Source organism: Pelophylax lessonae, assembly GCF_965119305.1.
Source record: "Pelophylax lessonae genome assembly, chromosome: 3".
Taxonomy (NCBI): domain Eukaryota; kingdom Metazoa; phylum Chordata; class Amphibia; order Anura; family Ranidae; genus Pelophylax; species Pelophylax lessonae.
The window spans coordinates 25,192,273-25,219,806 of record NC_138770.1 but is presented as its reverse complement, the minus strand read 5'-3'; the positions used below and the strand labels follow the sequence as shown (position 1 = coordinate 25,219,806).

Here is a 27,534-nt window from a genome sequence, read left to right as displayed (position 1 = left end):
GTTCTTAAAAAGGTAAGGAGCAGTGCCACCTGGTGACATCATCTGGTGGCCCGCCCCCCTTGTGATGTAACTGACTGGTGCATGCTGGATCGGTGACATCATAAGGGGCAGGGCCACCAGGTGGCTCTGTCCATTACCTATTTAAAAACTGTCACCCAGCGGAGCAGGCATTCGACAGTCAGCCCTCTTCATGGGCGGAGTTTTTTTTTTTTTTTCTTTTTTTGGGTCGGCGGTGCATCTGTCGTTGTGATTGACAATGGATCTACATAAGGGGACATTGTTTTTTTATTTTATTTTTAATAAAGGAACTGTCAAAAACTGCCTCATGTCTTTATTTTTAACATTTTTTTGGTAAATGGGGGCCAGGATCTGGGGGCCCCCTTTTTCAAGGGGGCTTCCAGATTTCCAGATAAGCCCCCTGAAGACCCCCCTAACCCAAAGCACCCCCCCATGTTGAGGGCATGTGGCCAGGTGTGGTTTGGGGGGCACTCACTTGTCCCCTGTCCTGGCCCGCCAGGCTGCGTGCTGAGATAAGGGTCCGGTATGGATTTTGGGGGGAAAGATACGCCATTTAAAAAAAAAAAATTGGCCTGGGGTTTCCCCTCAAAATCTATACCAGACCCTTATCCAAGCATGCAGCCTTTTTTGGGCCTGGTATGGATGGGGCCTGGTGTTTTTTCCCCATTTTTTATTTTCTTTGCCAACAATAATTTTTTTTACATTCAGCTGTCTGCGGGAGAGCCCGCTGACAGCTGAGGACTCATTTGTTGTTAAGGATGCCGTGGCCGGTTTCCCGGCCTCGCTTCTTAACAACCTATTTACTGTGCACTCAGCGGGATTTAAATAGTAAAATAAATAGAAGAAACGCAGAGCACACAGAAAATTTGGGTGTTTTGGCAAACACCTGAAGGGGCCATTTCAGGTTGAAGTTTTGCTCGGTCAAAACTGTTCGCCCATCCCTAGTGGTATTTAGAGAGAGGGAGAGGATTGTTGGAGAGGTTGCATGGAGTGCATAGGTGAGAGAATACAAGGATGAGGGTGTTGCCACCAGAGTGAGTAGAAGCCTCTATCCATTGTGTATCCACTGCTTTAGGCCAAATGAGGAGGATAGACTAAAATATTTAGAAGTAACAGAAGTGTTTGTAGTAACAGGGATGTTGAAGTCACCGAGAATGATTGTGGGGATTTCAAAGGGCCTGGTATGGACCGAGGGGGGACCCCCACATTGTTTTTTTTTTTAATTATTTCTATTGCAATGGCCGGGAAAATCAGTTTAAATGTAATTTTTTTCTTTATAAATGTCAGTTTTGCTGCAGCAGGTTCTATACACAGTACAGATACACCACTTTACAGGCAGACTAAGGGGACTCCCCAGGCACTATATTTAAAGGAATTTTTCTTTTTCTTTTCATTGTAAGCATTAATTAAAATCACTGCTCCTATGAAAACAATATTTTGTAAAAAAATAAATAAATAATTAAAAAAATAATAATTGCATTGATAGTATCAAACATGAAAAAAAAGAAAAAAAAAAAAAGAAAAACACGGACACAGAAATTTCTGGTGTTGGGCGAACACCCAAACAGACGATGTCCAAGCCAAACTTATGACCATCCCAAACCATTTGCCCATCCCTATTACCTGGTTATCTCTCGCCTCGACCACTGCAACTCCCTCCTCATTGTCTTACCTTTACATAGGCTATCCCTCCTTCAGTCCCTCATGAATTTTGCTGCCAGACTCCTCCACCTTACAAACCACTTAGTATCTGCTACCCCTCTCTGCCAATCCCTTCATTGGCTGCCACTCACCCAACAAATTTAAATAAAAAATACTAACGGTAACTTACAAAGTCATTCACAACTCGGCCCCCAGCAATACCACTAAAATGGTCTCAATATTGTCACGGAACCATGAACCAGACGTACAACAACAGATAAGTGAAAATAAGACAGCTTTATTGAAAAACAAGCTATAAAGCAAAAGTCCAAACGGATGGCGAAACCGATGCAGAGTCTTTGCGAAGCCAGGGGTCAGGAACCGGCAGGGTAGTCAGACGAAGCCAGGATCAGGAACCAACAGGGTAGTCAGACGAAGCCAGGATCAGGAACCAACAGGGTAGTCAGACGAAGCCAGGAACAGGAACCAACAGGGTAGTCAGACGAAGCCAGGAACAGGAACCAGTAGTAGCAGCAGTCTTAGTAGCATGTGAACACAGGAGGACCAAGCAGGGAACTGAAGCCACAGACCTCCTATATATATGAGCTAGGCATCCAGCTCCTCCCAGTGGGAAGGAGGAGCCGCAGGGTGGGAGGCTACAAGAACCCCAGAAACCAAGATGGCCGCCAGCACATGTCAAACGAAGGAGAACAGCAAGAAGGTAAGACCATGACAGTACCTCCCCCTCAAGGGCCCCTCCTCCGCGGAGTAAAGAACGGTTTCTGAGGGAAGCGTGCGTGGAAGGCTCGGAGCAAGGCAGGAGCATGGACATCTGCGGAGGGAACCCAGGAACGCTCCTCTGGACCATAACCACGCCAATGAACCAAAAACTGCACCCGACCGCGGACCAGGCGTGAGTCCAGGATATTGCTCACCTCATACTCCTCACGATTGCCCACTCGGACCGGACGAGGCCGAGGAACCGAGGAAGTGAAACGATTACACACCAGAGGCTTCAACAGGGAGACATGAAACACGTTGGAGATCCGCATGCCAGGAGGAAGCGCAAGGGCATAGGCTACCGGGTTTACCCTGCGAAGCACTCGGAAGGGACCAACAAAGCGAGGCGCCAGCTTGGGAGTGGGCACTCGAAGGTTGAGGTTGCGGGTGGACAACCATACACGGTCTCCGGCCTGGTAGGAAGGAGCAGGCGCTCGTCTGCGATCAGCCTGGAGTCTCTGGCGCTGCGCAGAGACCTCAAGGGACTTCTGGATCTGTACCCAAGAAGCACGTAGGACGGAAAGGTGATCCTCCACAGCCGGAATATCCTGGGGAGAGAATACCTCCGGTAACACGGCAGGTTGGAACCCATAGTTGGCCATGAAGGGAGACGTCCCAGAGGAAGAGTTCACCGCCGTGTTCCTGGCAAACTCAGCCCAAGGCAGGAGGTCAACCCAATTGTCTTGGTGATCGGAGACATAGCAACGAAGGAATTGCTCCAAGGCCTGATTGGATCGTTCTGCTGCCCCATTGGACTGAGGGTGGTAGGCCGAGGAGAAGGAGAGATGAATCCCCAACTGGGAGCAAAAGGCGCGCCAGAACCTGGACACAAACTGACTCCCCCGATCCGACACAATCTCCTTGGGCAAACCGTGCAACCGGAAGACCTCCCTGGCAAAAATCGTGGCCAACTCCTGAGCAGAGGGTAACTTCTTGAGAGGAACACAGTGACACATTTTGGAAAACCGATCCACAATCATGAGAATGACCGTATGGCCTCGGGATGCAGGGAGGTCCACAATGAAATCCATCCCCAGGTGTGACCATGGGCGCTCCCCGGTGGCTAAGGGTTGCAGAAGGCCCAACGGAAGGTGCCGAGGGGACTTACTCTGGGCACAAACGGAGCATGCCGCTACATATGCGGCGATGTCGGAACGTAGGGAAGGCCACCAGAACAGACGTGAAACAGCCCAGGACAGCTGATTCTTTCCAGGATGCCCCGCGGTCTTGGAGTTATGGTAGGTTCGCAACAACCGAGTGCGCAACTCCTCAGGCACAAAACATCTGCCGTTGGGTCTCCCAGAGGGAGCACCAGATTGAGCCGCCAAAATCTGCTCACCCAGGGGAGAGGTCAGGCTGGTGCGAATGGCAGCCAGGATCTGATTCGGAGGTATGACCGAAGTCGGAATCGACTCCTCCCTGGACAGGTCGGAGTACTGCCGTGATAAGGCATCAGCCCTGATGTTCTTGGAACCGGGTAGGTAGGAGACCACGTAATTAAAACGTTTGGTGTGGGGTATGGGTTGGTTTCTCAGGCCATAAGGTGGGACTTTTACGGGCAAGTGATGGATACACAGTTGTATAAAATTATAATGACAATTTATTGTGGATAAATTTGTATATACAATAAGGATATTTTAAAAGACATTAGTGGTGATGTTTGGTGTTTGGGTTACAGACCCAAGGTGCATGGAAAATGCTAGGTTTGGAAAAAGAGTTTCCGTGACAATGGTGCAGTATGTGTGACTTTTATTTTTGATGAAAAGAGACTCTGTTTCTCCAGGCTAGGTTGCTTGGATGCATCACAGAGAATTCATCAAAAATGTTGACCCGACGCGTTTCGGCTAACAGGGTAGCCTTTGTCAAGGGTTTAGTGTCACCAAGTCTGTAGAAATAGTGACATATATATCAGAATTCTCATCATTTTCATATAGTGGGTTATATAATGACGGTATAATAAATACATACATTTTGACCCGTTTTTGGTGATGCTTATTCAAAATCTTAGAAGATCCGCAACGAGAACCAAATGTGAGCAACCTGCAGGTATGGTCAGTGGTAAATATTAAAGAATACTGAATAAAGCTGAATAAAGGTGCTAGCATACTTGATGGTGACATCAACTTACTAGATATTGCTCAGGTGTCCGTTTATGCCTGGGTTGGTCGATGAGATTATGCAGCAAATAAAATATATATATACACATATATACACGCATATATGCATAAACATACAGCGAGGTACACACATGCACATATATATATATCCGCATACACACACGTGTATATCTGAAGGTCTGGCCAATCTGTGGGTATATAATATATATAGAGAAATTGGTATTTCAGATGTTTAAAGAAGGGAGGTAAAAGGAAAATACATTTTCCACTACTTACAGGGTGTGTTACAAAAACACGGCTCAGGATAAATTGTAAGTTATTTTTCGGTGCAAAAAATGCAGCCGTCCTCAAAGTCCATGTCTTTTGTACAGGTGTTTGATACTGGAATTACATTTAACTCGTTTTAGACACAGGCAAATGGCGCCAAGTATGGTGCTTTTATTGGTTTGGCAAAGTGAGTAACACTTACGGTTGTTTGTAGGGGTTTTCTGCAAGTTGCGTCCGCTCTGTCTCCTCGCTTCCCTCGGTGTGAGGGTGAAGTGAGGAGACGCTGATTCCCCGGCCTTTTTAAAGCCCTTCGCGCGTGCGCACTGTGTGCCGCACGTACGGAGCTTCCTGTGTGACTGACGTCATTCCCTTGTTGTGCGCACGCGCTAGTAGGGTGCGCGCGCATCAGGGAGACTGGTCGCACATTATTGGCCGCCGACACGGGAGGGAGGAACTAAAATCCCGGGAGGGGGATTTTGCGGAGGATGGTATATTCCGGGGTTCCAAGTTTAACCCCTGGTTTACACAGGGGCTTTCCGTGCCGGGTGCGTTCTTCATGATTTGAACAGTTTCATCAGGGGTCGATGAGTTATATCAAGCATACATATATATATATATATTTGAAAGTTATACAGTAAATAAAACTAAATAGTATATTAGTGTATAGTCTAGAATAGAACCGTAGTTCTATTTGGAGGAGGCGTTTGTTCCAATCCCCCCCTCTATTGGATTGGAACAAACGCCTCCTCCAAATAGAACTACGGTGGATACAGCGCCTAAAAGCCACCGTACCTCCGGGTCTAAACGAAATAGCAAGCTATCGCCCTTTTCTGGAAGGTTTCGTATCAGGAAAAACTGATTAAACACTAAACCTCCCAAAAACCCAAAAACTAAAAATAAGCCAAACTCACCTCACGGTCAAAATCCCCTAAAAAATACATAAATACCTTTCTTCCCCCCCCCCCCTCTCTCTCTCCCTCTCCCTTTTCCCCCCCCCCTTCATTCCCACAGGACCTCTAAACTCTTGCTCTCCAGAATACAATGAGGCCCCCTTCCTTTTGTATATCTTTTCTGCTGTTAAAACTCATGATACTAGACTATACACTAATATACTATTTAGTTTTATTTACTGTATAACTTTCAAATATATATATATATGTATGCTTGATATAACTCATCGACCCCTGATGAAACTGTTCAAATCATGAAGAACGCACCCGGCACGGAAAGCCCCTGTGTAAACCAGGGGTTAAACTTGGAACCCCGGAATATACCATCCTCCGCAAAATCCCCCTCCCGGGATTTTAGTTCCTCCCTCCCGTGTCGGCGGCCAATAATGTGCGACCAGTCTCCCTGATGCGCGCGCACCCTACTAGCGCGTGCGCACAACAAGGGAATGACGTCAGTCACACAGGAAGCTCCGTACGTGCGGCACACAGTGCGCACGCGCGAAGGGCTTTAAAAAGGCCGGGGAATCAGCGTCTCCTCACTTCACCCTCACACCGAGGGAAGCGAGGAGACAGAGCGGACGCAACTTGCAGAAAACCCCTACAAACAACCGTAAGTGTTACTCACTTTGCCAAACCAATAAAAGCACCATACTTGGCGCCATTTGCCTGTGTCTAAAACGAGTTAAATGTAATTCCAGTATCAAACACCTGTACAAAAGACATGGACTTTGAGGACGGCTGCATTTTTTGCACCGAAAAATAACTTACAATTTATCCTGAGCCGTGTTTTTGTAACACACCCTGTAAGTAGTGGAAAATGTATTTTCCTTTTACCTCCCTTCTTTAAACATCTGAAATACCAATTTCTCTATATATATTATATACCCACAGATTGGCCAGACCTTCAGATATACACGTGTGTGTATGCGGATATATATATATGTGCATGTGTGTACCTCGCTGTATGTTTATGCATATATGCGTGTATATATGTGTATATATATATTTTATTTGCTGCATAATCTCATCGACCAACCCAGGCATAAACGGACACCTGAGCAATATCTAGTAAGTTGATGTCACCATCAAGTATGCTAGCACCTTTATTCAGCTTTATTCAGTATTCTTTAATATTTACCACTGACCATACCTGCAGGTTGCTCACATTTGGTTCTCGTTGCGGATCTTCTAAGATTTTGAATAAGCATCACCAAAAACGGGTCAAAATGTATGTATTTATTATACCGTCATTATATAACCCACTATATGAAAATGATGAGAATTCTGATATATATGTCACTATTTCTACAGACTTGGTGACACTAAACCCTTGACAAAGGCTACCCTGTTAGCCGAAACGCGTCGGGTCAACATTTTTGATGAATTCTCTGTGATGCATCCAAGCAACCTAGCCTGGAGAAACAGAGTCTCTTTTCATCAAAAATAAAAGTCACACATACTGCACCATTGTCACGGAAACTCTTTTTCCAAACCTAGCATTTTCCATGCACCTTGGGTCTGTAACCCAAACACCAAACATCACCACTAATGTCTTTTAAAATATCCTTATTGTATATACAAATTTATCCACAATAAATTGTCATTATAATTTTATACAACTGTGTATCCATCACTTGCCCGTAAAAGTCCCACCTTATGGCCTGAGAAACCAACCCATACCCCACACCAAACTCTAAAGGGACGGAGGCAAAACACAACTACAAACTCTCCAGAGATCAACAAAAAAACCTCTACGTAATTAAAACGTGACAAGAACAGAGCCCATCTGGCCTGACGTGGTGTCAATCTCTTGGCCTCAGAGAGGTAGGTCAGATTCTTGTGGTCCGTCAGGATGAGGACCGGAACCACCGAACCCTCGAGCAAGTGCCTCCATTCTTTAAGAGCCTGCACGATGGCCAATAACTCCCTGTCACCAATCTGGTAGTTGCACTCCGCGGAAGACAGTTTCCGGGAGTAAAACCCACAAGGAAGCAGAGGACCCTCTGGTGTTCTACGCTGAGACAGAAGGGCGCCTACTCCCGTCTCAGACGCGTCCACCTCGAGGACAAAGGGCAACCCAGGGTTGGGATGCGACAGAATCGGAGCCGACACAAAGGCGGACTTTAGAGCCTCAAAAGCTCGGATGGCCTCGGGCGGCCAGACCTGGGAATTACTGCCCTTCCTGGTCAGATCCGTGAGAGGCTTGGCTAGCATGGAAAAGTCCCTGATGAACTTCCGATAATAATTGGCGAAGCCCAAAAAGCGCTGCAGGGAGCGAAGACCACTGGGCTGGGGCCACTGTAAGACAGCCGAAACCTTCTCAGGATCCATGGAGAACCCCTCAGCGGAAATGATGTAACCTAAGAAGGTTACCTGGGATCGGTGAAATTCGCATTTCTCAAGCTTACCGAACAGCTTGTTCTCTCGTAACCGTTGCAACACTCGTTTGACATCCAGAATGTGGGTCTCCATGGACTCAGAATATACCAAGATGTCATCCAGGTAGACCACCACACACTGCTGCAACAGGTCACGGAAAACATCGTTGATGAATTCCTGAAAGACTGCGGGCGCATTGCACAGCCCAAAGGGCATAACCAAGGATTCATAATGACCGGTCCTGGTGTTAAACGCGGTCTTCCACTCATCGCCCGCCTTGATCCTTACGAGGTTATATGCCGCCCTCAGGTCGAGTTTGGTAAAGACCGTGGCCCCTTTAAGGCGATCGAACAGCTCGGAAATCAAGGGTATCGGGTAAGCGTTCTTGATCGTGATGCGATTGAGACCCCTGTAATCGATGCAAGGCCTCAACTCACCGCCCTTCTTTTTCACAAAGAAAAATCCAGCCCCTGCCGGGGACGAGGATTTGCGAATGTGTCCACGTGAAAGCGCCTCCCTCACGTACTCCTCCATGGCCTCATTCTCCGCTACCGACAGTGGATAGACTTTGCCACGAGGAGGAACGGCACCAGATTGTAACTCGATGGCACAATCGTATGGGCGGTGCGGAGGTAGGGCAACCGCGCGCACCTTATCGAATACATCCCGGTACTCCTCGTATTCAGGGGGCAACAGAGAGTCCGAGGAAGTACACAGCAACTTGACAGGCCCATGGATGCAACTAGTCCCACACTGCGGTGACCACGAGAGGATCTCGGCCGATCTCCAATCGAAAATCGGATTATGCTTCTGGAGCCAGGGGTACCCCAAGACCACCGAGTAGTGTGGAGACGAAATAACCTGGAAGCAGACCGACTCTCTGTGGACGGCACCAATGGCTAACCCCACTGGAAGGGTCTCATGAGTCACGTGTGGCGGCAGAAGGGGTCTGCCGTCTATCGCCTCAAGAGCCAGAGGAGAACCTCGAGCCTGCAGAGGAATGGCATTGGCGGCAGCGAACACACTATCAATGAACAAACCACCAGCACCAGAGTCCACCAACGCCTGGGTCGTCACCGAGCCCCCGACCCAGGAAAGGACAACAGTGATCAGTGGTTTGTCAACACGGGAAACCGGGGACGAGGAGACTCCACCCAAGATCTGCCCCCGACAGGATCTCAGGTGCGAGCGTTTCCCTGGACGGTTCGGACATGCCAACCGAAAATGCCCACCGAGACCACAGTACATGCATCGGCCCTCGCGTCTCCGGAGTACCCTCTCCCCCTCGGACAGGCGAGCAAACCCCAGCTGCATGGGTTCACCCCCAGACAAGTCATCCCCAGGAGGCGTGGGAGGAGAGGGAGGCACGGGTGGGACAACAAAGGTAGGCGCCAATCTGTTAGGAGGCCTCCGCAGACTCTCCTTAAAGGAAGGTCTCTCCCTGAGTCTGGTGTCAATCAAAATCAGGAAAGAAATAAGAGACTCGAGCTCCACTGGTAGGTCCTTAGCTGCAACCTCATCCTTCAAGGCATCCGAGAGACCATGAGAGAAAGCAGCGACCAGAGCCTCATTATTCCAGCCCACCTCTGCTGCCAGGGTACGAAACTCAATGGCGTATTCAGCTACGGATCGTGAACCCTGTCTGATGGACATAAGGAGCTTCGCAGCAGAGGCAGCACGAGCCGGCACATCGAATACCTTCCGAAGAGAAGCAACAAAACCGGAAAACTCGGCAACCACCGGATTGTTGTTCTCCCATAAAGGGCTGGCCCAGGCCAAGGCCTTGTCCGAGAGCAGCGAGATCAAGAAGCCCACCTTTGATCTCTCAGTAGGAAAGGCATGTGGCAGCAACTCGAAATAAATGCCCACCTGGTTAAGGAAACCTCGGCACTGAGTTGGCTCTCCCCCAAAGCGCTGTGGAAGGGGGGCAGAACCGGACATACCCCGAAACACCGCGGGCGCAACAACAGGTGTCGGGGTAGACTCTGGCGCAACAACCGGAGCGGCAGTAGGAGCGGACCCAGGAGCGACAACCGACCCATCGGCAACGGGAGCGAAATGAACCGTGCGTTCAAGCAGGGTTTGCAACGCCACGGCGAACTGACCCAACAGGTGATCCTGCTGATCAAGTCTGGCAACCAGCGTGGGTAGTGAGGATGGCCCTGTACCGTCAGAATTCGTGGCCTGTGGTACCGTGCGTTCAAGCAGGGTTTGCAACGCCACGGCGAACCGACCCAACAGGTGATCCTGCTGATCAAGTCTGGCAACCAGCGTGGGTAGCGAGGATGGCCCTGTACCGTCAGAATTCATGGCTTGGTCCTAATGTCACGGAACCATGAACCAGACGTACAACAACAGATAAGTGAAAATAAGACAGCTTTATTGAAAAACAAGCTATAAAGCAAAAGTCCAAACGGATGGCGAAACCGATGCAGAGTCTTTGCGAAGCCAGGGGTCAGGAACCGGCAGGGTAGTCAGACGAAGCCAGGATCAGGAACCAACAGGGTAGTCAGACGAAGCCAGGATCAGGAACCAACAGGGTAGTCAGACGAAGCCAGGAACAGGAACCAACAGGGTAGTCAGACGAAGCCAGGAACAGGAACCAGTAGTAGCAGCAGTCTTAGTAGCATGTGAACACAGGAGGACCAAGCAGGGAACTGAAGCCACAGACCTCCTATATATATGAGCTAGGCATCCAGCTCCTCCCAGTGGGAAGGAGGAGCCGCAGGGTGGGAGGCTACAAGAACCCCAGAAACCAAGATGGCCGCCAGCACATGTCAAACGAAGGAGAACAGCAAGAAGGTAAGACCATGACAAATATGCCAACCAAATCATCCTCTTTGATCCTCCCAATATCTTCTGCTTTCTAGTTCCTTTGACACCTCCTCCCACCTCCAGGACTTCTCCCGAGTCTCTCCTATCCTGTGGAACTCTCTACTCCAATCTGTCTATCTCCTACTCTATCCACCTTTAGGCGTTGCTTGAAAACTCATCTCTTCAGAGAAGCCTATTCTGCCCTCACCTAACAACTGTAATTTTATTTTCTCCATCAGCCCATCCCCCACAGTTATTACCTTTTGTATCACTTGACCCTCCCTCCTAGATTGTAAGCTCTAAAGAGCAGGACTCTCCGATTCCTCCTGTATTGAATTGTATTGTAATTGTACTGTTTGCCCTAACATTGTAGAGCCTGCTCAAACTGTTGGCGCTTTATAAATCCTGTATAATAATAATATATGACTGCCTAGTCCAGCCTCTCTCAGCCAGGGTTCCTCCAAAGGTTCCTAGGGGCTCCTTGTCACTTCCTTGGGCTGTATATGGAAGTGTCACCTACCAGCCGTTTCTGGATACCCAAGCTTATTATCATTGCACAACACACACAATTTTTTTCTTTCAATATATTTTTTATTCTAACTTTAATTTTAACAAGAGTGCAAAAAAAAAAAAAAAAATGAATAAAATGGTAAAGGAAGAAATCCAATTGGTCAGGAAAATGAATTGTCTGGAATGTGGAGGCGGAGTCAGTAATAATTAGTGTACAATACAATACACAACATGTTACATTATTATAAGAAAGTATTGTAGAAAAGATCACACCATAGAAAATGGGGGAAAGGAGAAAATAAACCCGGATATGATGGTGACATTTGTGTACGAGGAACACCTTAACAATTACCACCATTTTATTCTCCAGGGCCTCTGCTTTCAGAAAATATATGTTTGGGGGTTTTATCTAATCTTCAGGCCCAAAATCTGCATTTTACCATGGGTGCAAAAAGAATTAAAAAACAACTCTGTCTGGTTTTTATGTCCTTCAATGTGTACTGTACTCATAAATACATGGGTATGATCTCAGGGATTTGTATGACCCCCCCTCCCTGACATAGGAAACTAAGGGGTCTATGCAAAGAATATGTTGGGTGAGTGTAACAAGCATGTGTCCAGCCATGACAAATTCTGGCCGTATTCTAATAAACACAGTGATTTTCTATAATCGTCAGCTCCAACTAGTGGCCATAATGAGGTATTAGTTCCAAAATACCTCAATCAGGAAAATTAGTTTAATACCACATTATGGCCACTAGATGGACCCAATGATCAGAGGAAATCACTGAATGAAATAAAATAAGACCAACATTTGTCATATTTGTTCATCTATTTAATAAAAAATAAACATGTAAGTGAAGTGGTAACTATTGAGCCAATCACTTCATCAAACCACACATAATATCTCCCTTCAAAGGGAAAACAGAAATTATTTACAGAAAATCAAACAGTATAAAAATTTTCCAACCAATAACCTCCACCCAGACAAGATATGTAGAAATATAAAGACAAGCGGTGTTACCTCTCGTGCCAAGCCACCCAAACCCACACAGGAGCAAAGGAAAGAAGTTCTCACCTAGTTTATGTCCGAGTTCTCCTTCCCTCTTGTTGGGGGATGGGAGAAGGATGGACTGAAGACAGAGAGACACGCTTCGGGGTCACCACTGGTAAGTAGAGCCTTGAAATGAAGGACATCAACTTCAGAATTTCTGTCTTGTCTGTGTAAAGTTTACTGATAAAGATATATGGGATCTCACAGCTTCTAGCTCTGTAACCCGCTATATCATTATCAGTAACCGTCACACAGACAAGCAAGACATTCTGAAGGTGATTCCTTCATTTCACGGCTCTATTTACCACTCTACACCCCAAAATTTACTCAGCCAATGAAAAGCCAACACGGTACAACACTTCATCCATGTCTCTGATCTCCTTGTGAACTGTTTCTTACATGATGAAGATCAGCCATGGAGTATATCTGAGGTGTATATCAGGGTGTGCTTCTTCTCCACATGTCCAGCAACATTCATATAGAAGACATTTCCCGCACTCAAGGCACTAACACCTCGAGGGTTGTGTAGGACCCCTGATGTACAGGAAGACAGGACTTCAGTGAGGAACAATTCCCTCACTCAGGACAGGAAAGTAGCTTCTCCCCCGTGTGAGATTTCTGATGTTTGTAAAGATTGGACTTATCTGAAAAACATTTCCCACACTCAGGACAGGAATACGGCTTCTCCCCCGTGTGAGATCTCTGATGTCTGAAAAGACTGGACTTCCGTGAAAAACATTTCCCGCAGTCAGGACAGGAAAATGGCTTCTCCCCCGTGTGAGATCTCTGATGTCTGGAAAGAGAGGACTTTTCTGAAAAACATTTCCTGCACTCAGAACAGGAATACGGCTTCAACCCCATGTGAGATCTCTGATGTATGAAAAGACTGGACATATGTGAAAAACATTTCCCGCACTCAGGACAGGAATGCGGTTTCTCCCCCGTGTGAGTTCTCCGATGTATGTAAAGATTGGACTTCCGTAAAAAACATTTCCCGCACTCAGGATAGGAAAATGGCTTCTCCTCCGTGTGAGTTCTCTGATGTGCGTAAAGATTGGATTTCCGTGAAAAACATTTCCCGCACTTAGGACAGGAATACGGCTTCTCCCCCATGTGAGATCTCTGATGTATTAAAAGACTGGACATATAAGAAAAACATTTCCCGCACTCAGGACAGGAATGCGGCTTTTCCCCCATGTGAGATCTATGAAGGCTGTTACGATGAGACTTTAGTGAAAAACATTTCCCGCACTCAGAACAGGAAAACGGCTTCTCCCCCGTGTGAGATATTTTGTGCAAATTAAAACCATATTTAGAACACAAACATTTCCCACACTCAGCACAGGAATACGGCTTCTCTACCATGTGAGACCTTTTTTGCTCATTAAGACGGGATTTAAAACGGAAACACTTCCCGCACTCAGTACAGGAAAACCTCCTATGTGTTGGAAGGATGGCACCATCCCCCACAGTCTGAGGTTCCTCAGGATAAGAGGAATACGATGGTCCGGCACTGTCCCTCACAGTCTGAGGTTCCTCAGGATATGAGGAATACGATGATCCATCTACACTGTGTGATGCCGGATGGACATTTGAGGTCGCCGGGTTTTCTCCTGGACTATACTGTGTGATGTCCTCATCTTCTACTTTACATTCTGGAGACAAAGTGAGACAATCCTCTGAGGTTTTCCTCATCTCCCGTCCATCTACTAAAATAGAAATACAAAGATTATTACTAGACATCAGCAGATTGATTCCCCTAAACCAGGACTCCGCCCACATCAGGCAGCTTTGTCTCTGAGGATCTTACAATTCCCCCCTCAAGGTAACTATTAAATGGTAGAGGGTGACTAGGTGACCCAGGAGCCACACATCAAGTCAAGACCTGCTGTATGATAGTAAATGGCAGTCTCAGTCTGGACCTACGCCAGGCCACGCCTTGATGTGCGGGACACCTACTCACTATCTACCGATATAAAATGTCCAGCTGGTAGGAAATGGGTGTAACAAAAGAGAATCCATATTATGTGTATATATTGTGCATATATACAATATATAGAGTATATACTGCAGGGTCAGGAGTACGTAATGTACAACATAGAGTATATAGTGCAGGGTCATCTATATGTAATGTACAACATAGTCATAGAGTATATAGTGCAGGAGTGAGGAGTGTGTAATGTACAACAGAGTATATAGTGCAGGGTCATATATATGTAATGTACAACATAGAGTATATAGTGCAGGGGTCAGGTGTATGTAATGTACAATATAGAGTATATAGTGCAGGGGTCAGGAGTGTGTAATGTAGTGCAGGGGTCAGGAGTACGTAATGTACAACAGAGTATATAGTGCAGGGTCAGGTATATGTAATGTACAACATAGAGTATATAGTGCAGTAGTATGTAATGTACAACATAGAGTATATAGTGCAGGGGTCAGAAGTACGTAATTTTTTTTTTAAAACAAATAAACCTTTATTGAGTTAGGTACATAACAAAAGCAGAAAAAAGGGACAATCACTGTCATTGAAAACATTACTGAAACCAATGGTACAGAAAGTAAGGTCAAACAGGCGTATAATATTGCAGACACTCCACCCCCCCCCCCCCCGTCCTTAGGAACAGGGGGGGGAACACCATTATCGAGAAAGATTGGTAATACCAGCAACACAGGCCTGCAGCAGGATAATGCAGTATCAATCCAACAATTGTAGAACAACAAGCTAAGCACGCACTGCGGGTGCGGGAGAGAGCCCAAGGGCACAGTAAGGTCAAGCCGCCACTAAACCAAACAGCCGTGATCAGGAGGTGCATGTGGCAGGGGCTTCGAGCCATCTGTCCCAAATCTTATTATATTGTCCCAGACATCCTCTATTAGCATATAAAACCTTTTTATATGGGAGAGTGGCATTGACAGCCGCTAACCACGAAGACAGAGTGGGTGGAGATGACTGCATCCACTTTAGGGCTATCAATTTCCTAGCGGTGAACAGAGTTTCACTGAGAAAGTGGAGTGTATATTTATCTATGTCTTCATCGGGGAAAATCTCAAGGATGCACATCTTAGAATCCAGGGAGACCGGGCAGCCCATGAGGTCGTGGAGGAACTGGACAACCTGTGTCCAGAAACCCTACACGAATGGGCAGTGCCATAGCATATGTCCAAACGTACTCGGGGAGCGCACAGATCTGGGGCACGCAGAGGAGCGAGAGGAGTCAAACCTGGCCATCCTCACCAGAGTGAGGTACGATCTGTGGGTGATATAGATTTGTGTGAGCCGATCCGAAAGTTTCAGGGACACAAAGGTGCAGGCCTCCAATGCATCACACCAGTCTTCCTCCTCCAGCTCCCCAACATCCCCCACCCAGGATCCCCGAACACCATACGCCAGGTCGGTCGTCTGCTTGGTACCCAGTATATCATACAGTTGGGAAATTAGTTTGTGGTGATCCTAAACTCTAAGCACGTCCAGTAGCTTAACTGAGGGTAAAGCAGGGGGATGGTTAATAAATTGCGCCCGAAGGGCATGGGTGACCTGCATGAAGTAAAATCGCATAGAGGCCGGGAGCTGAAATTCCTCTTGATCCTGGGGAAACGGTTTGATGGCGCCACCTGAGATGACATGTGATAGTAAATAAATACCCTTGGCAAGCCAGATACCCGGGTCAGAAATATGGAGAAATTCTGGTAAGTGACGATTGCGCCACAGGGGAGTCATTGAGTGGAACCCAGTGTCCCTGGTTTTGGATATCGCCAAGTCCCAGATCCGTCTGTGTTGGAACAAAAGACCGCCACGGGCAGCAGACGCCGGAGAGCCGCCAACTCCCCGAAGCAGATCACAGAACGGGTGTGGGAGCCACGATTCCTCTCCGCAACAAACCAACGCCACGTACCTGTCTGAGTCCTGTTTGTCCAAGTGAAAGAAATGGGACAATTGAGCCGAGAGATAATATCTTGACCAGATCAAATAGAGGTTCAATATTTAAAGAGGAAGTAAACCCTCCTCTGACACTTTTACCTATAGGTAAGCCTATGATAAGGCTTACCTATAGGTACTGTAAATATATCCTAAACATGCACCGTTTAGGAGATATTTACCTTACATGCAGCCAGTAACGTCACTGGCGCATGCGCTCTGAAGGAACGGCCGCTGGTGCTGTTTCTTCAGAGCCCCGTGCCGTGACTGTCGGCTCCCGCGCGCGTGCGCGGGAGTGACGTCACCGTGGCTCCGGCCAATCAAATGGCCGGATGCCGCGATCCCAGAAGATGGGCGACTGGATATGTCGCCCGTCATACAGATGAGCGGGCGGCACGGCGGGGGCTCGTTCTAAGGTAAGCATTTGATAATGAGCTAGTATGCGATGCATACTAGCTCATTTTGTGTTTCTCTTACAGGTTTAAAAAAAAAAATAAATTTACGAGTTTACAACCTCTTTAAGGGAATATAGTCAGTGAGAGACCTGGTTACATGCACACCCAAGTGCTTGAATATGGCAACCCAGGATAGGGGGGAGAGCCACCTTGTCCGCCGACAGAGAAAAACTGTCAAGGGGAAGGATAAGAGACTTATCCCAGTTGACTGACAGGCCCGAAAAGTTACCAAATTGCTGTATCACAAGAAGGGCTCACTGCAGGGAGGGACCTGGATCCACCAGGTATAATAACATGTCATCCGCGTAAGTCCCTTCGACGTAAACCGCGTATACCCGGGTCTGAACGTATGGCCATTGTGAGGGGCTCAACCGCCCGCGCGTACAACAATGGGGAGATGGGACAACCCTGTCGTGTGCCACGGGACAGGGGGAACGGCTGGGATGTCCAACCCTTAGCCACCACCCGGGCTCTCGGTTGGTTATACAGGATAGTAAACCATTTAACAAAATTCGGGCCGAATCTGAATCCGGGAAGGCATTGCCATCGGTAAAGCCACTCAACTGAGTCGAAGGCTTTCGCAGCGTCCACTGTCACCACGACCCTTGTGCCCACACAATCGTGGGCAGCTTGAAGGTTCATGAACAAACGTCTGGTATTAAAAGCTGTGTTTTTAGCCGGCATGAAGCCCGTCTGGTCGGAGTGTATGAGGGAGAGGATCACCGTGTTGAGAATCAAGGCAAGTATCTTGGCTAGAATTTTGATATCGCTTTGAAGCAAAGAGATAGGCCTGTAGGACTCCGGGTAGCGATGGGTCCTTGCCCGGTTTTGGAATTAAGACGATCAAAGCCTCGCGCATTGAGTCAGGCAATGTACCTGCATCAAAGGCTGCCTCATACACCCCGAGCAAATGAGGCGCCGTGGTCTCAGAGAAATGGGAGTAAAACTCCATCGGTAGGCCATCAGAACCAGGAGCCTTAGCCCTCGCGAAACACGAGATAGCAACGACTATCTCATCAACCGAGATAGGGGCCTCGAGCATCTCAACCTGCGCAGGAGTCAGCGTGGGAAACTCAAGGGTATCCAGCAGCCTGGCAAGATCAGACGGATCATAATCAACCTTGGAGGAGTATACCTCACTGAAGTATGAGGCAAACACCTCTGCCACGGCCGATGGAACCGATGAGTCCCCCAACACCGAGGAGTGAAGTGTGATTACCACAGGGGGTCTAGCGTCCATGTGTGCTAAGTATGCCAACAATTTGCCCGCACGCACCCCATGTTCAAACACCCGTTGTCTGCTGAAAAATAACTTGCGATTAGCCTGTTCCTGGCAAAGATGATCTAGGGCCTGAGTTTGGAGATGGAGCTGGGACAGTAAGTCCGACGAGGGAGACTGGGCATATCTGGTTTCTAAGTCAGCTAGTTGTTGCTCGGCTCGTGGCAGGTCAGCCCTCGACGCCCATTTGTGCCTGGCGATGCGCGAAGAAAGGAGCAGTCGGGCGTGTCCCTTGAAGGTTTCCCACACAGCAGAGGGGGTGGCAGAGTCAACGTTAGCACTAAAGAAAAAGTCCCATTCAGCGGTCAATGAGTCAATGTCAGGGACGGTCTTGAGCCAAAAAAGGTTCAGACGCCAATGATGTTGTTGAGGGTCGGTAAACGGGGACAGCCCTATTAAGTACGAGGTATGATCTGACAGCAGACGTGGTCCAAAACGAGCACAGCAGAGCCTGGGCGAAAGGGCCTGGTAGATCCAGATGGAGTCTATTCTGGACATGGTGGAATGGGTGGCCGAGAAACAGGAGTACGCTCTAATGTTGGGATGCAGGCACCTCCAGGAGTCTAGGAGTTGAAAACTACTAAGCAGTCTGTGAAATTGGGTAACTCTATCAGGGTAGACTGGGGAGTCGGGCGGACCCATCCTATCCAGACAGGGGTTGGGTACCATGTTAAAGTCGCCCATCCATATAGCAGGGAGGGATGGGAACCTAGACATGAAAGCCATTCCCTCAGCCAGGAGCACAGCACTAAAAGGAGGAGGTACATACCAGGCCAGTAAAAGGATTGCGTGCCCACCTATCCTACCAGACATAGAAATAGACATAGAAATATGTAATGTACAACATAGAGTATATAGTGCAGGAGTGTGTAATGTACAACATAAAGTACAAAGTATATTGTGCAGGGTCAGGAGTACGTAATGTACAACAAAGTATATAATGCAGGGTCATATATATGTAATGTACAACAGAGAGTTTATAGTGCAGGGGTCAGGAGTATGTAATGTACAACATAGAGTATATAGTGCAGGGTCAGGTGTATGTCATGTACAATATAAAGGATATAGTGCAGGGGTCAGGAGTGTGTAATGTACACAATAGAGCAGGACTTCCCAAACTGTGGGTCTGAGTGGGTCGTCGACAACGGAGCAGTCAGATCAGCAGTGAGGGAAAAAAAAAATGACCATTTAATACGCCCACTAGGGGCGCGGTGACCGGGTGCACCATGAGCTGAGACAGAGGGGAGGAGCATCAAAGTCCTCTTCTCCTTCTTCCCCTCCTTGTGTACGACACAGTGGCGTAATTATAGCAGCCTGCAGGGGGCCCGCACAGGTCCTCTGTCAAGTTTGAACATAGCTTGCCTTAGCCGGGGCTGTGGGCGGTCCTAGGTACGGATAACTGCTTGTCACTTGTCCACACTGTGGATACAGCTAGCACGAGGGTGTATAGGCGGGCAGGAGGGGCGACATATAGGAGAACCAATCTCCTCCATTCTCCTTCTGGCTCCTGCAGGGCTTTCAGTGGCTGCAGGGGCGGGATCATTTCTACCATATGCCTCCCCACCGGACCTCCTATCCAGCCTGGCACTAGTTGCATTTACGATGTTGACAAGTAGTCATCTGTTCCTAGGACCGCCTCCCAGCTCCGCCCCCTCGACTCCGGCTTCAACTCCCGCTTCTTGTTTCAAAGCTGTTCCTGCCGCTGGTCAGGTAGGAGAAATGCTCCCTGCCCCGAGGCCGCTCAAGTAGATACAAACACAATCTCTGCCACAGCAGAGTGTCAGGAAATACACTACCCAGCAAGTATAGTGTTCCAGGTGTCCAACTGACTGTCACTCTGCTCCCCCCGCCCCATACTGCCCCCTCCCCCCATACTGTCCTCCATTGTCCCCCTCCCATCATGCTGCCCCCCATACTGTCTCCCTATACGGCTCTCCACTGCCCCCTCCCAGCCACCACCACCGCTGCCACCGATCCCACCCCCTCATCCCCACCACCGCTGCCACCGATCCCACCCCCTCATCACCACCACCGCTGCCACCGATCCCACCCCCCTCACCACCACCACCGCTGCCACCGATCCCACCCCCCTCACCACCACCACTGCTGCCACTGATCCCACCCCCCTCACCACCACCACCGCTGCCACCGATCCCATCCCCCTCACCACCACCGCTGCCACCGATCCAACCACCACTGATCCTAACCCCCTCATCACCACCACCGCCACCGATCCCACCCCCCTCATCACCACCACTGCTGCCACCGATCCCACCCCCCTCATCACCACCACCACTGCCACCGATTCCACCCCCCTCACCACCACCACCGCTGCCACCGATCTCACCCCCCTCACCACCGATTCCCACCCCCCTCACCACCGCCACCGATCCCACCCCCCTCACCACCACCACCGCTGCCACCGATCCCACCCCCCTCACCACCACCAGTAATATATCACCATCGCAATAAGTGGACTGTTTTTGATAATTGCTCCACTTTTACCTGGAATTTGCTCTTATGTACAGTATGTATGTATGTATCTATCTATCTATCTATCTATCTATCTATCTATCTATCTATCTATATAACACTATGTCATTTCATATCTGTCTTATCTACATATAATACATGCTTCACATGTGCTTTAAAATGTGCATGGTTTTCCCTTTTAGGAATAGGAAAATAATGACGTTATGCTGTTGGGCCGGTATAATAATGCTATGGGGCTGGTATGAAATTATTTCCAGGGCTGGTTTTTATTCCCAGTCCGGCCCTAGGCACCGGACGTATTGCTGGGGGGGGGGTTCCCATCTGACGTCGCTGGGGGCGGTGACTGATGCACGCACCGTCCGACTCAGTCACCTTCCCGCCCGTTCCGCCGCCGTCAGTGAAGAGAGGAGCAGTGCGCCGGAGTGTGGAGTGACGGGAGTCAAGCCAGCGATCCAGCCCACTGCCCAGGACAGCAGGTAAGTGATTGAAGCCGCTGCAGTGGGTAAGTAGCAGTGCTGTGCCATGCCTGTACATACTGTGACATGCCTATACCTACTGTGCCATGCCTGTACATATACCTACTGTGCCATGCCTGTACCTACTGTGCCATGCCTGTACCTACTACTATGCCATGCCTGTACATACTGTGCCATTCCTGTACATACTGTGCCATGCCTGTACCTACTGTGCCATGCCTATACCTACTGTGCCATGCCTATACCCACTGTGCCATGCCTATACCCACTGTGCCATGCCTATACCATCACCTGTGCCATGCCTATACCTACTGTGCCATGCCTATACCAATCCCTCCCTTTATACAAGATGAGCTGATGGTCTTTGGGTTGATTTTGAGGATGATGATGCTGGTATCTCTGCATTGAAAGGGGGCATGCTGGTATCTCTGCATTGAAATAGTTCTTGCTGGCATCTCTGCATTGAAAGGGGGCATGCAGGCATCTCTGCATTGAAAGGGGGCATGCAGGCATCTCTGCATTGAAAGGGGGCATGCAGGCATCTCTGCATTGAAAGGGGGCATGCTGGCATCTCTGCATTGAAAGGGGGCATGCTGGCCACTTCGCATTGAAAGGGGGCTTGCTGGCATCTCTGAATTGAAAGGGGGCTTGCTGGCATCTCTGAATTGAAAGGGGGCTTGCTGGCATCTCTGAATTGAAAGGGGGAATGCTGGCATCTCTGCATTGAAAGGGGGCATGCTGGCATCTCTGCATTGAAAGGGGGCATGCTGGCATCTCTGAATTGAAATGGGACATGCTGGCATCTCTGCATTGAAAGGGGGCATGCTGGCATCTCTGAATTGAAAGGGGGCATGCTGGCATCTCTGAATTGAAAGGGGGCATGCTGGCATCTCTGAATTGAAAGGGGGCTTGCTGGCATCTCTGCATTGAAAGGGGGCATGCTGGCATCTCTGAATTGAAAGGGGGCATTCTGGCATCTCTGCATTGAAAAGGGGCATGCTGGTATCTCTGCATTGAAGGCTGCACACTGGTCTCTCTGCATTGAAAGGGTGCACGCTGGTCTCTCTGCATTGAAAGGGGGCATGCTATACCTTAATTCTGTAGCGCTTTAAAATTCAATTACAAGCAAGTGGGTCCCGAAAAAAATCTGTATTCATAAGTGGGTCTCGGCCCAAAAAAGTTTGGGAAGCCCTGCAATAGAGTATATAGTGCAGTAGTATGTAATGTACAACAGAGTATATAGTGCAGGGGTCAGGAGTATGTAATGTACAACAGAGTATATAGTGCAGGGGTCAGGAGTATGTAATGTACAACATAGAGTATATAGTGCAGGAGTATGTAATGTACAATATAGATGATATAGTGCAGGGGTCAGGAGTATGTAATGTAAACCATAGAGTGCAGGGGTCAGGCGTACGTAATGTACAACATAGAGTATATAGTGCAGGGGTCAGGTGTATGTATGGTACAACACAGAGAATATAGTGCAGGGGTCAGGAGTATGTAATGTACAACAGAATATATAGTACAGGGGTCAGGAGTACGTAATGTACCAACATATATAGTGCAGGGTCATATGAATGTAATCTACAACATAGAGTATATAGTGCAGGGGTCAGGAGTGTGTAATGTAGTGCAGGGGTCAGGAGTGTGTAATGTACACCATAGAGTATATAGTGCAGGGGTCAGGAGTACGTAATGTACAACATAGAGTATATAGTGCAGGGGTCAGGAGTATGTAATGTACAACATAGAGTATGTAGTGCAGATGCCATGGCAGATCACTTGCAGACTCTGCAGATCAAGGTCTACTCTCACAGTGTCAGTACCTATAAACCGACTGAGCAACACTGTAAGCACATTCCCAAATTTCAGTGCGTCCTCCAAGTGAGTCACCAGGCCCTCCTTATAGACCGGCCTTCTTCATGACTCCCTCCAGCAAGGGGCCTCCCCTGGGTCTCCTCCTTGGCACAGCTTCCTCCAGACCAGGCAGGACAGCTTCACAACCACTTCAGCACATGTTAGGCCCCAAAACAGGCTAATCGACCTAACAGCAGAGCTCCATCCAGCAGCCCCTCCCTACACCTCATCCCAGGGGAAGAGAGCGAGCACATGGCCTGTCCCAAATATTTATTTCCTCCCCCAGCATGCACCAGTGACATAAACCTCCTACTGGATTGGCTGACGGAAAATATAAATATTTGTAATGTAAGACACTAAACCCAAAGAAAATATTTATTATATTGCAGCTTATCGATTCTTAGATGTGATGTTAGTTTTCCTTTTTAGGATTTCTTATATGTTCATCTGGTGATCTGGCCAGTAAATCTGTTCTATAAAAGCCCCAATTCTAAAGCAGAATGTATCAGTTACTGGGATGGGGCAGACCATTTACCACTGACAGGGGTGCTTACAATGATCAGCTTTTATTTAGTCTTGTAAAACCTTTATCCCAAAGGGAAAAACTGTTTGCTGTAACTGATTATAAAGTTATGTAGGAGGATTTGTTTCATCTCTGTGTATCCCCTGAGGCCAATCACTTCACTGGGTATATGGAGGGTTTACACCCACTCTAAAGGTTTACATGAGACAAGTTGCAGAGGTCCCACAACGGTGCCTCCCATCTCCTGAGATTGTTCTGTCAGAGATCTTACTAGACCCGGGTATGGGGCAGAAAACCCGAAGAACATACCCCAGGTGTCTAGGTCTGGTAACTCCTATGGTGAAAATCAACATTACGCTTCCAGCTGAACCCCAGAATCTCCATAAATCCAGTCTAGAGACATAAATTGTGTCTGCAGCACAGAGAAGGAAGATTATCCGAGAGAAATACAGGAATACAGGACGGGGAACACAGCTCAGGAAAGTGACCAGGGGATTACAGGCTGATATCACCAAGTCCCCGCCCTACTCTGGACCAATCAGTGAGCAGTATGGGTGGAGGAATGTATTTAGTGTTAATGACCCACCTGTGCTGATCTCTGTAGGAGTGTCCTCCTCTATAAATGTCCCCGTTATTCCATCCTCCTCCATAGACTGCTGATCATCCCTCACATACCTCTCTTCTTCTTCTGATTTAATCTCAACTTTCATATCAATTGGATCTCCACTCTAAACCAAGAAAATGAGAGAAAATATCATCAGAAAACTATAAGGTCACTTAAAAAATCCACACATCATCTCCATGAGTCCATGTTCTAGATTCTCAGTCTGCTCCACCAACCTTGCAACAGTGAGGGATGGTGTGACCTTCCTGTGTGGAATCCCGGGAATACAGAGGACGGGGACATCTCTCTGGTGGGTTCCTGGTATTAGGTGGCTCCATCATATCCTTGTGTCCTTCTGAAAACTCCTCCATCACTCCATACTCCTCATCCTCCTCTTTATACTCTTCTTTAACATCAATATTATCCTCCCCGAGGTTTCCACTCTGAATATATAATAAAACATTCATTGTAACAAACATGCTGTATATAAATCAGAACTACCAATCATTGTCACTCATCTACCTGATGATGGTGGGGGATGGTGTGACCTTCCTGTGTGGAATCCCGGGAATACAGAGGACGGGGACATCTCTCTGGTGGGTTCCCATTACTGGATCCATCTGTAGGAAACACACACACTGACTGAATACATTGTTTCTATGTGTTTATCAGATGATGGGGGATCTAGGTGGATCCTCCGTACTGCTCTCTCCTTTACAATAAAGTCTCCTCTTACCCGGTGATGTGAGGGGCGGCTGATTCTCCATCATGACGTCCTTGTAGAGATCCTTGTGTCCTTCTAAATACTCCCACTCCTCCATAGAGAAATAGACAGTGACATCCTGACACCTTATAGGAACCTGACACACACAATGATACAGTCACCATCCAGACACATCCCTTGTCTATTACTGGATAATGTCCCAGAATTCCCAGCACCGCTCACCTCTCCTCCATGATCTCTCTGGTGCCTTCTAGAATCTTCTTTGTATTTCTCTATTCTATCAGGGAGGGAGGTGGAGGCAATGTGATGGTCATATGATCTCCAGACTTCACAGGAGGAAAACTCTAGATCTGAACACAAATAGTAAAATCAAATGAAATTCCCAGAATCCTCCTCACCTCACCATTCAGGTTTCCATTTGATTAAAGCCCCACCTCAGACTGAGGTATAATTTACCCACACAGGACCCCCACACTACGCAGAGTAAAATCTTGTTGCAGGCATTCTGACATCATTACATACAACGCAGGACCAACAGTCCCACTTTGCTAGTGAGGATGCCAAGGGTCCGCCCACATCCTAAGAGCATGAGAAAAAAAAAAGCCAGATGGATGGACATTGGGGGAGGAGCTGTGAGGTCAGTGTGATGTCATAGGACATATAGACTCTGAATGGAGGGAGATTTAGATGGGGAGATTTGAGGGGTCCTCTATATGAGGATCCTGTGCTAACCAAATAATTGTTCTCGGGTGCCTCCCACTTCTCCTAAAATGAAGAGTGAACTTTGACCTTTACCATACAGAGATCTGTCAGGAATGTGAGAAAGTAATCTCTCATGTGAGCAGGTGACGTGTGGAGGAACGGAGTGTAAATAGCAGACAATTTTCTCCAGAGCGCCTAATGGTGGGGATGGATTTTGCTGCATGCTGGTGCCACGTTTCCACCCCCCAGGGTCACTGCAGGTGTGGAGAAAAGCTGTGTAAGAGGATATGGAGGAGAGATGAGGAGGAGACCCAGGATTCACGATAAAGGTCAGGACAAGCAACAGACGAGCTCATCCAAGAGTTGAAGCCGGGGTCACTACACAGAAAATCAATCCAAGGAAACAACAGGCAGGACGAGGAATAGCAAGAAGGAGCTCAGAGACATATGAGAATATTGCTCAGCCAATGGGAGATTATCTCAGCATGACTTACATAATGAAGGAGATGAGGGGGAGGGGAGGAAGTCACTTAAGGCAGTGGTCCTCAACCCTGGCCTACAGGGCCCCCTAACAGGCCAGATTTGCAAGATAACTGAAATACATCCCAGGTAGACATATGCCGGTTTTCGGTAATTCGATATATCGCGGTATTGCATAGCCACGGTATTGTTATTGTGGCATTTTTAAAATACCGAGTTTATCTACTCCTGGGTCTGACTTGTGAATTGATACATTTCAGTGAGCTGGATGACTCATTCACTCACACAGCTCTCCCAGTAACTATAAACAAAAATGATTACATTGTATCTTTTCCTTCCCTCTGCCAGGGAGAAAGGAAGTTTAACTTCTTAAAGACTGGATCTTTTTCTGACACTTGTTGCTTGCAAGTTAAAATCAGTTTTTTTTTGCTAGAAAAGTACTCAGAACCCCCAAACATTTTATATATTTATTTAGCAGAGACCCTACAGAATAAAATGGTGATTGTTGTAATATTTTATGTCACACTGTATTTGCGCAGCAGTCTTTCAAACGCAATTAATAGACTTTAATGAATAATAAAAAAAAAAAAGTAACAGTAAAGTTATCCCAATTTTTTTTTTTGTTACACAGAGAATCGTGAGAGAATCGTGATCTTTATTCCAAGCTAAAAAATCGTGATTCTCATTTTGGCCAGAATCATGCAGCTCTAATATATATATATATATATATACACACACGCATAGCAGCCCACATTACATTATTATATAGCCATCAAGCAGTGTCTGGCCTACCTGGTGATGACTGGTCCTGGCGCTCTGATCCGATGGCCTGGTCTTTAAAGGGGCAAATCCTTGCGATCCAGAAGTGGTTAAACCTGCAGGAGGACCGGTGTTTTTATCTATTAATGACTTTACTATTGCTTTAGGCCTGGTTCACATGTATGCGGGTTGGGGGCCCACATTTGCACAGGCATAGCAGCCCATTGATGTGAATGGGCTTCAGCTGCTATGCCTGCGTTTTCAGCTGAAAAAAGGTGCATGCAGAATTTCAAAAAATGCAGTGGCCATGAAATCCATCCTTCTTTTGCACCATGCGACTTACCTGCCGTTGCTGCACACGCAAACTGTTTTTAAATGCCGTGCCCACGTATATAAAAAATGCAGAAAGCTTGCCAGAGCAGGAACTGCAGGTTAGTCACATGGTGCAAAAGCAGGATGGATTTCAAGGCCACTGAATTTTAAAAAAATGCTGCATGCACCTTTTTTCTGCGGAAAATGAGGGCATAGCAGCCCATTCAAATCAATGGGCTGCTATGCCTGTGCAAATGTGGGCCGCCAACCCGCATACATGTGAACCACCAACCCGCATACATGTGAACCACCAACCCGCATACATGTGAACCACCAACCCGCATACATGTGAACCGCCAACCCGCATACATGTGAACCACCAACCCGCATACATGTGAACCACCAACCCGCATACATG

At 47.7% G+C, this 27,534-nt stretch overlaps 4 protein-coding genes across 4 annotated transcripts in view; 1 reads left to right on the top strand and 3 right to left on the bottom strand.

Annotated features, from left to right (window-relative positions):
* LOC309550250 (uncharacterized protein) overlaps positions 1-27,534 on the bottom strand; it is a gene marked incomplete at both ends in the record, with an annotated part of 974,848 nt that overhangs the window by 305,997 nt on the left and 641,317 nt on the right. The gene's annotated exons all lie outside the window — the stretch shown is intronic.
* The window catches only part of LOC309549807 (uncharacterized protein), a gene marked incomplete at its 3' end in the record, with an annotated part of 245,362 nt that overhangs the window by 120,628 nt on the left and 97,200 nt on the right, over positions 1-27,534 (top strand). The window lies entirely within an intron of this gene.
* Positions 1-27,534, bottom strand: part of LOC309549809 (uncharacterized protein) — a gene marked incomplete at its 3' end in the record, with an annotated part of 47,327 nt that overhangs the window by 8,932 nt on the left and 10,861 nt on the right. The window lies entirely within an intron of this gene.
* LOC309549810 (uncharacterized protein) lies at positions 12,975-13,895 on the bottom strand (the record flags this gene model as incomplete). The annotated part of the gene is made up of 1 exon (XM_082250313.1): positions 12,975-13,895. One exon carries the CDS (start codon positions 13,893-13,895, stop codon positions 13,107-13,109), a length of 789 nt encoding a protein of 262 aa, XP_082106439.1. The 3' UTR covers positions 12,975-13,106.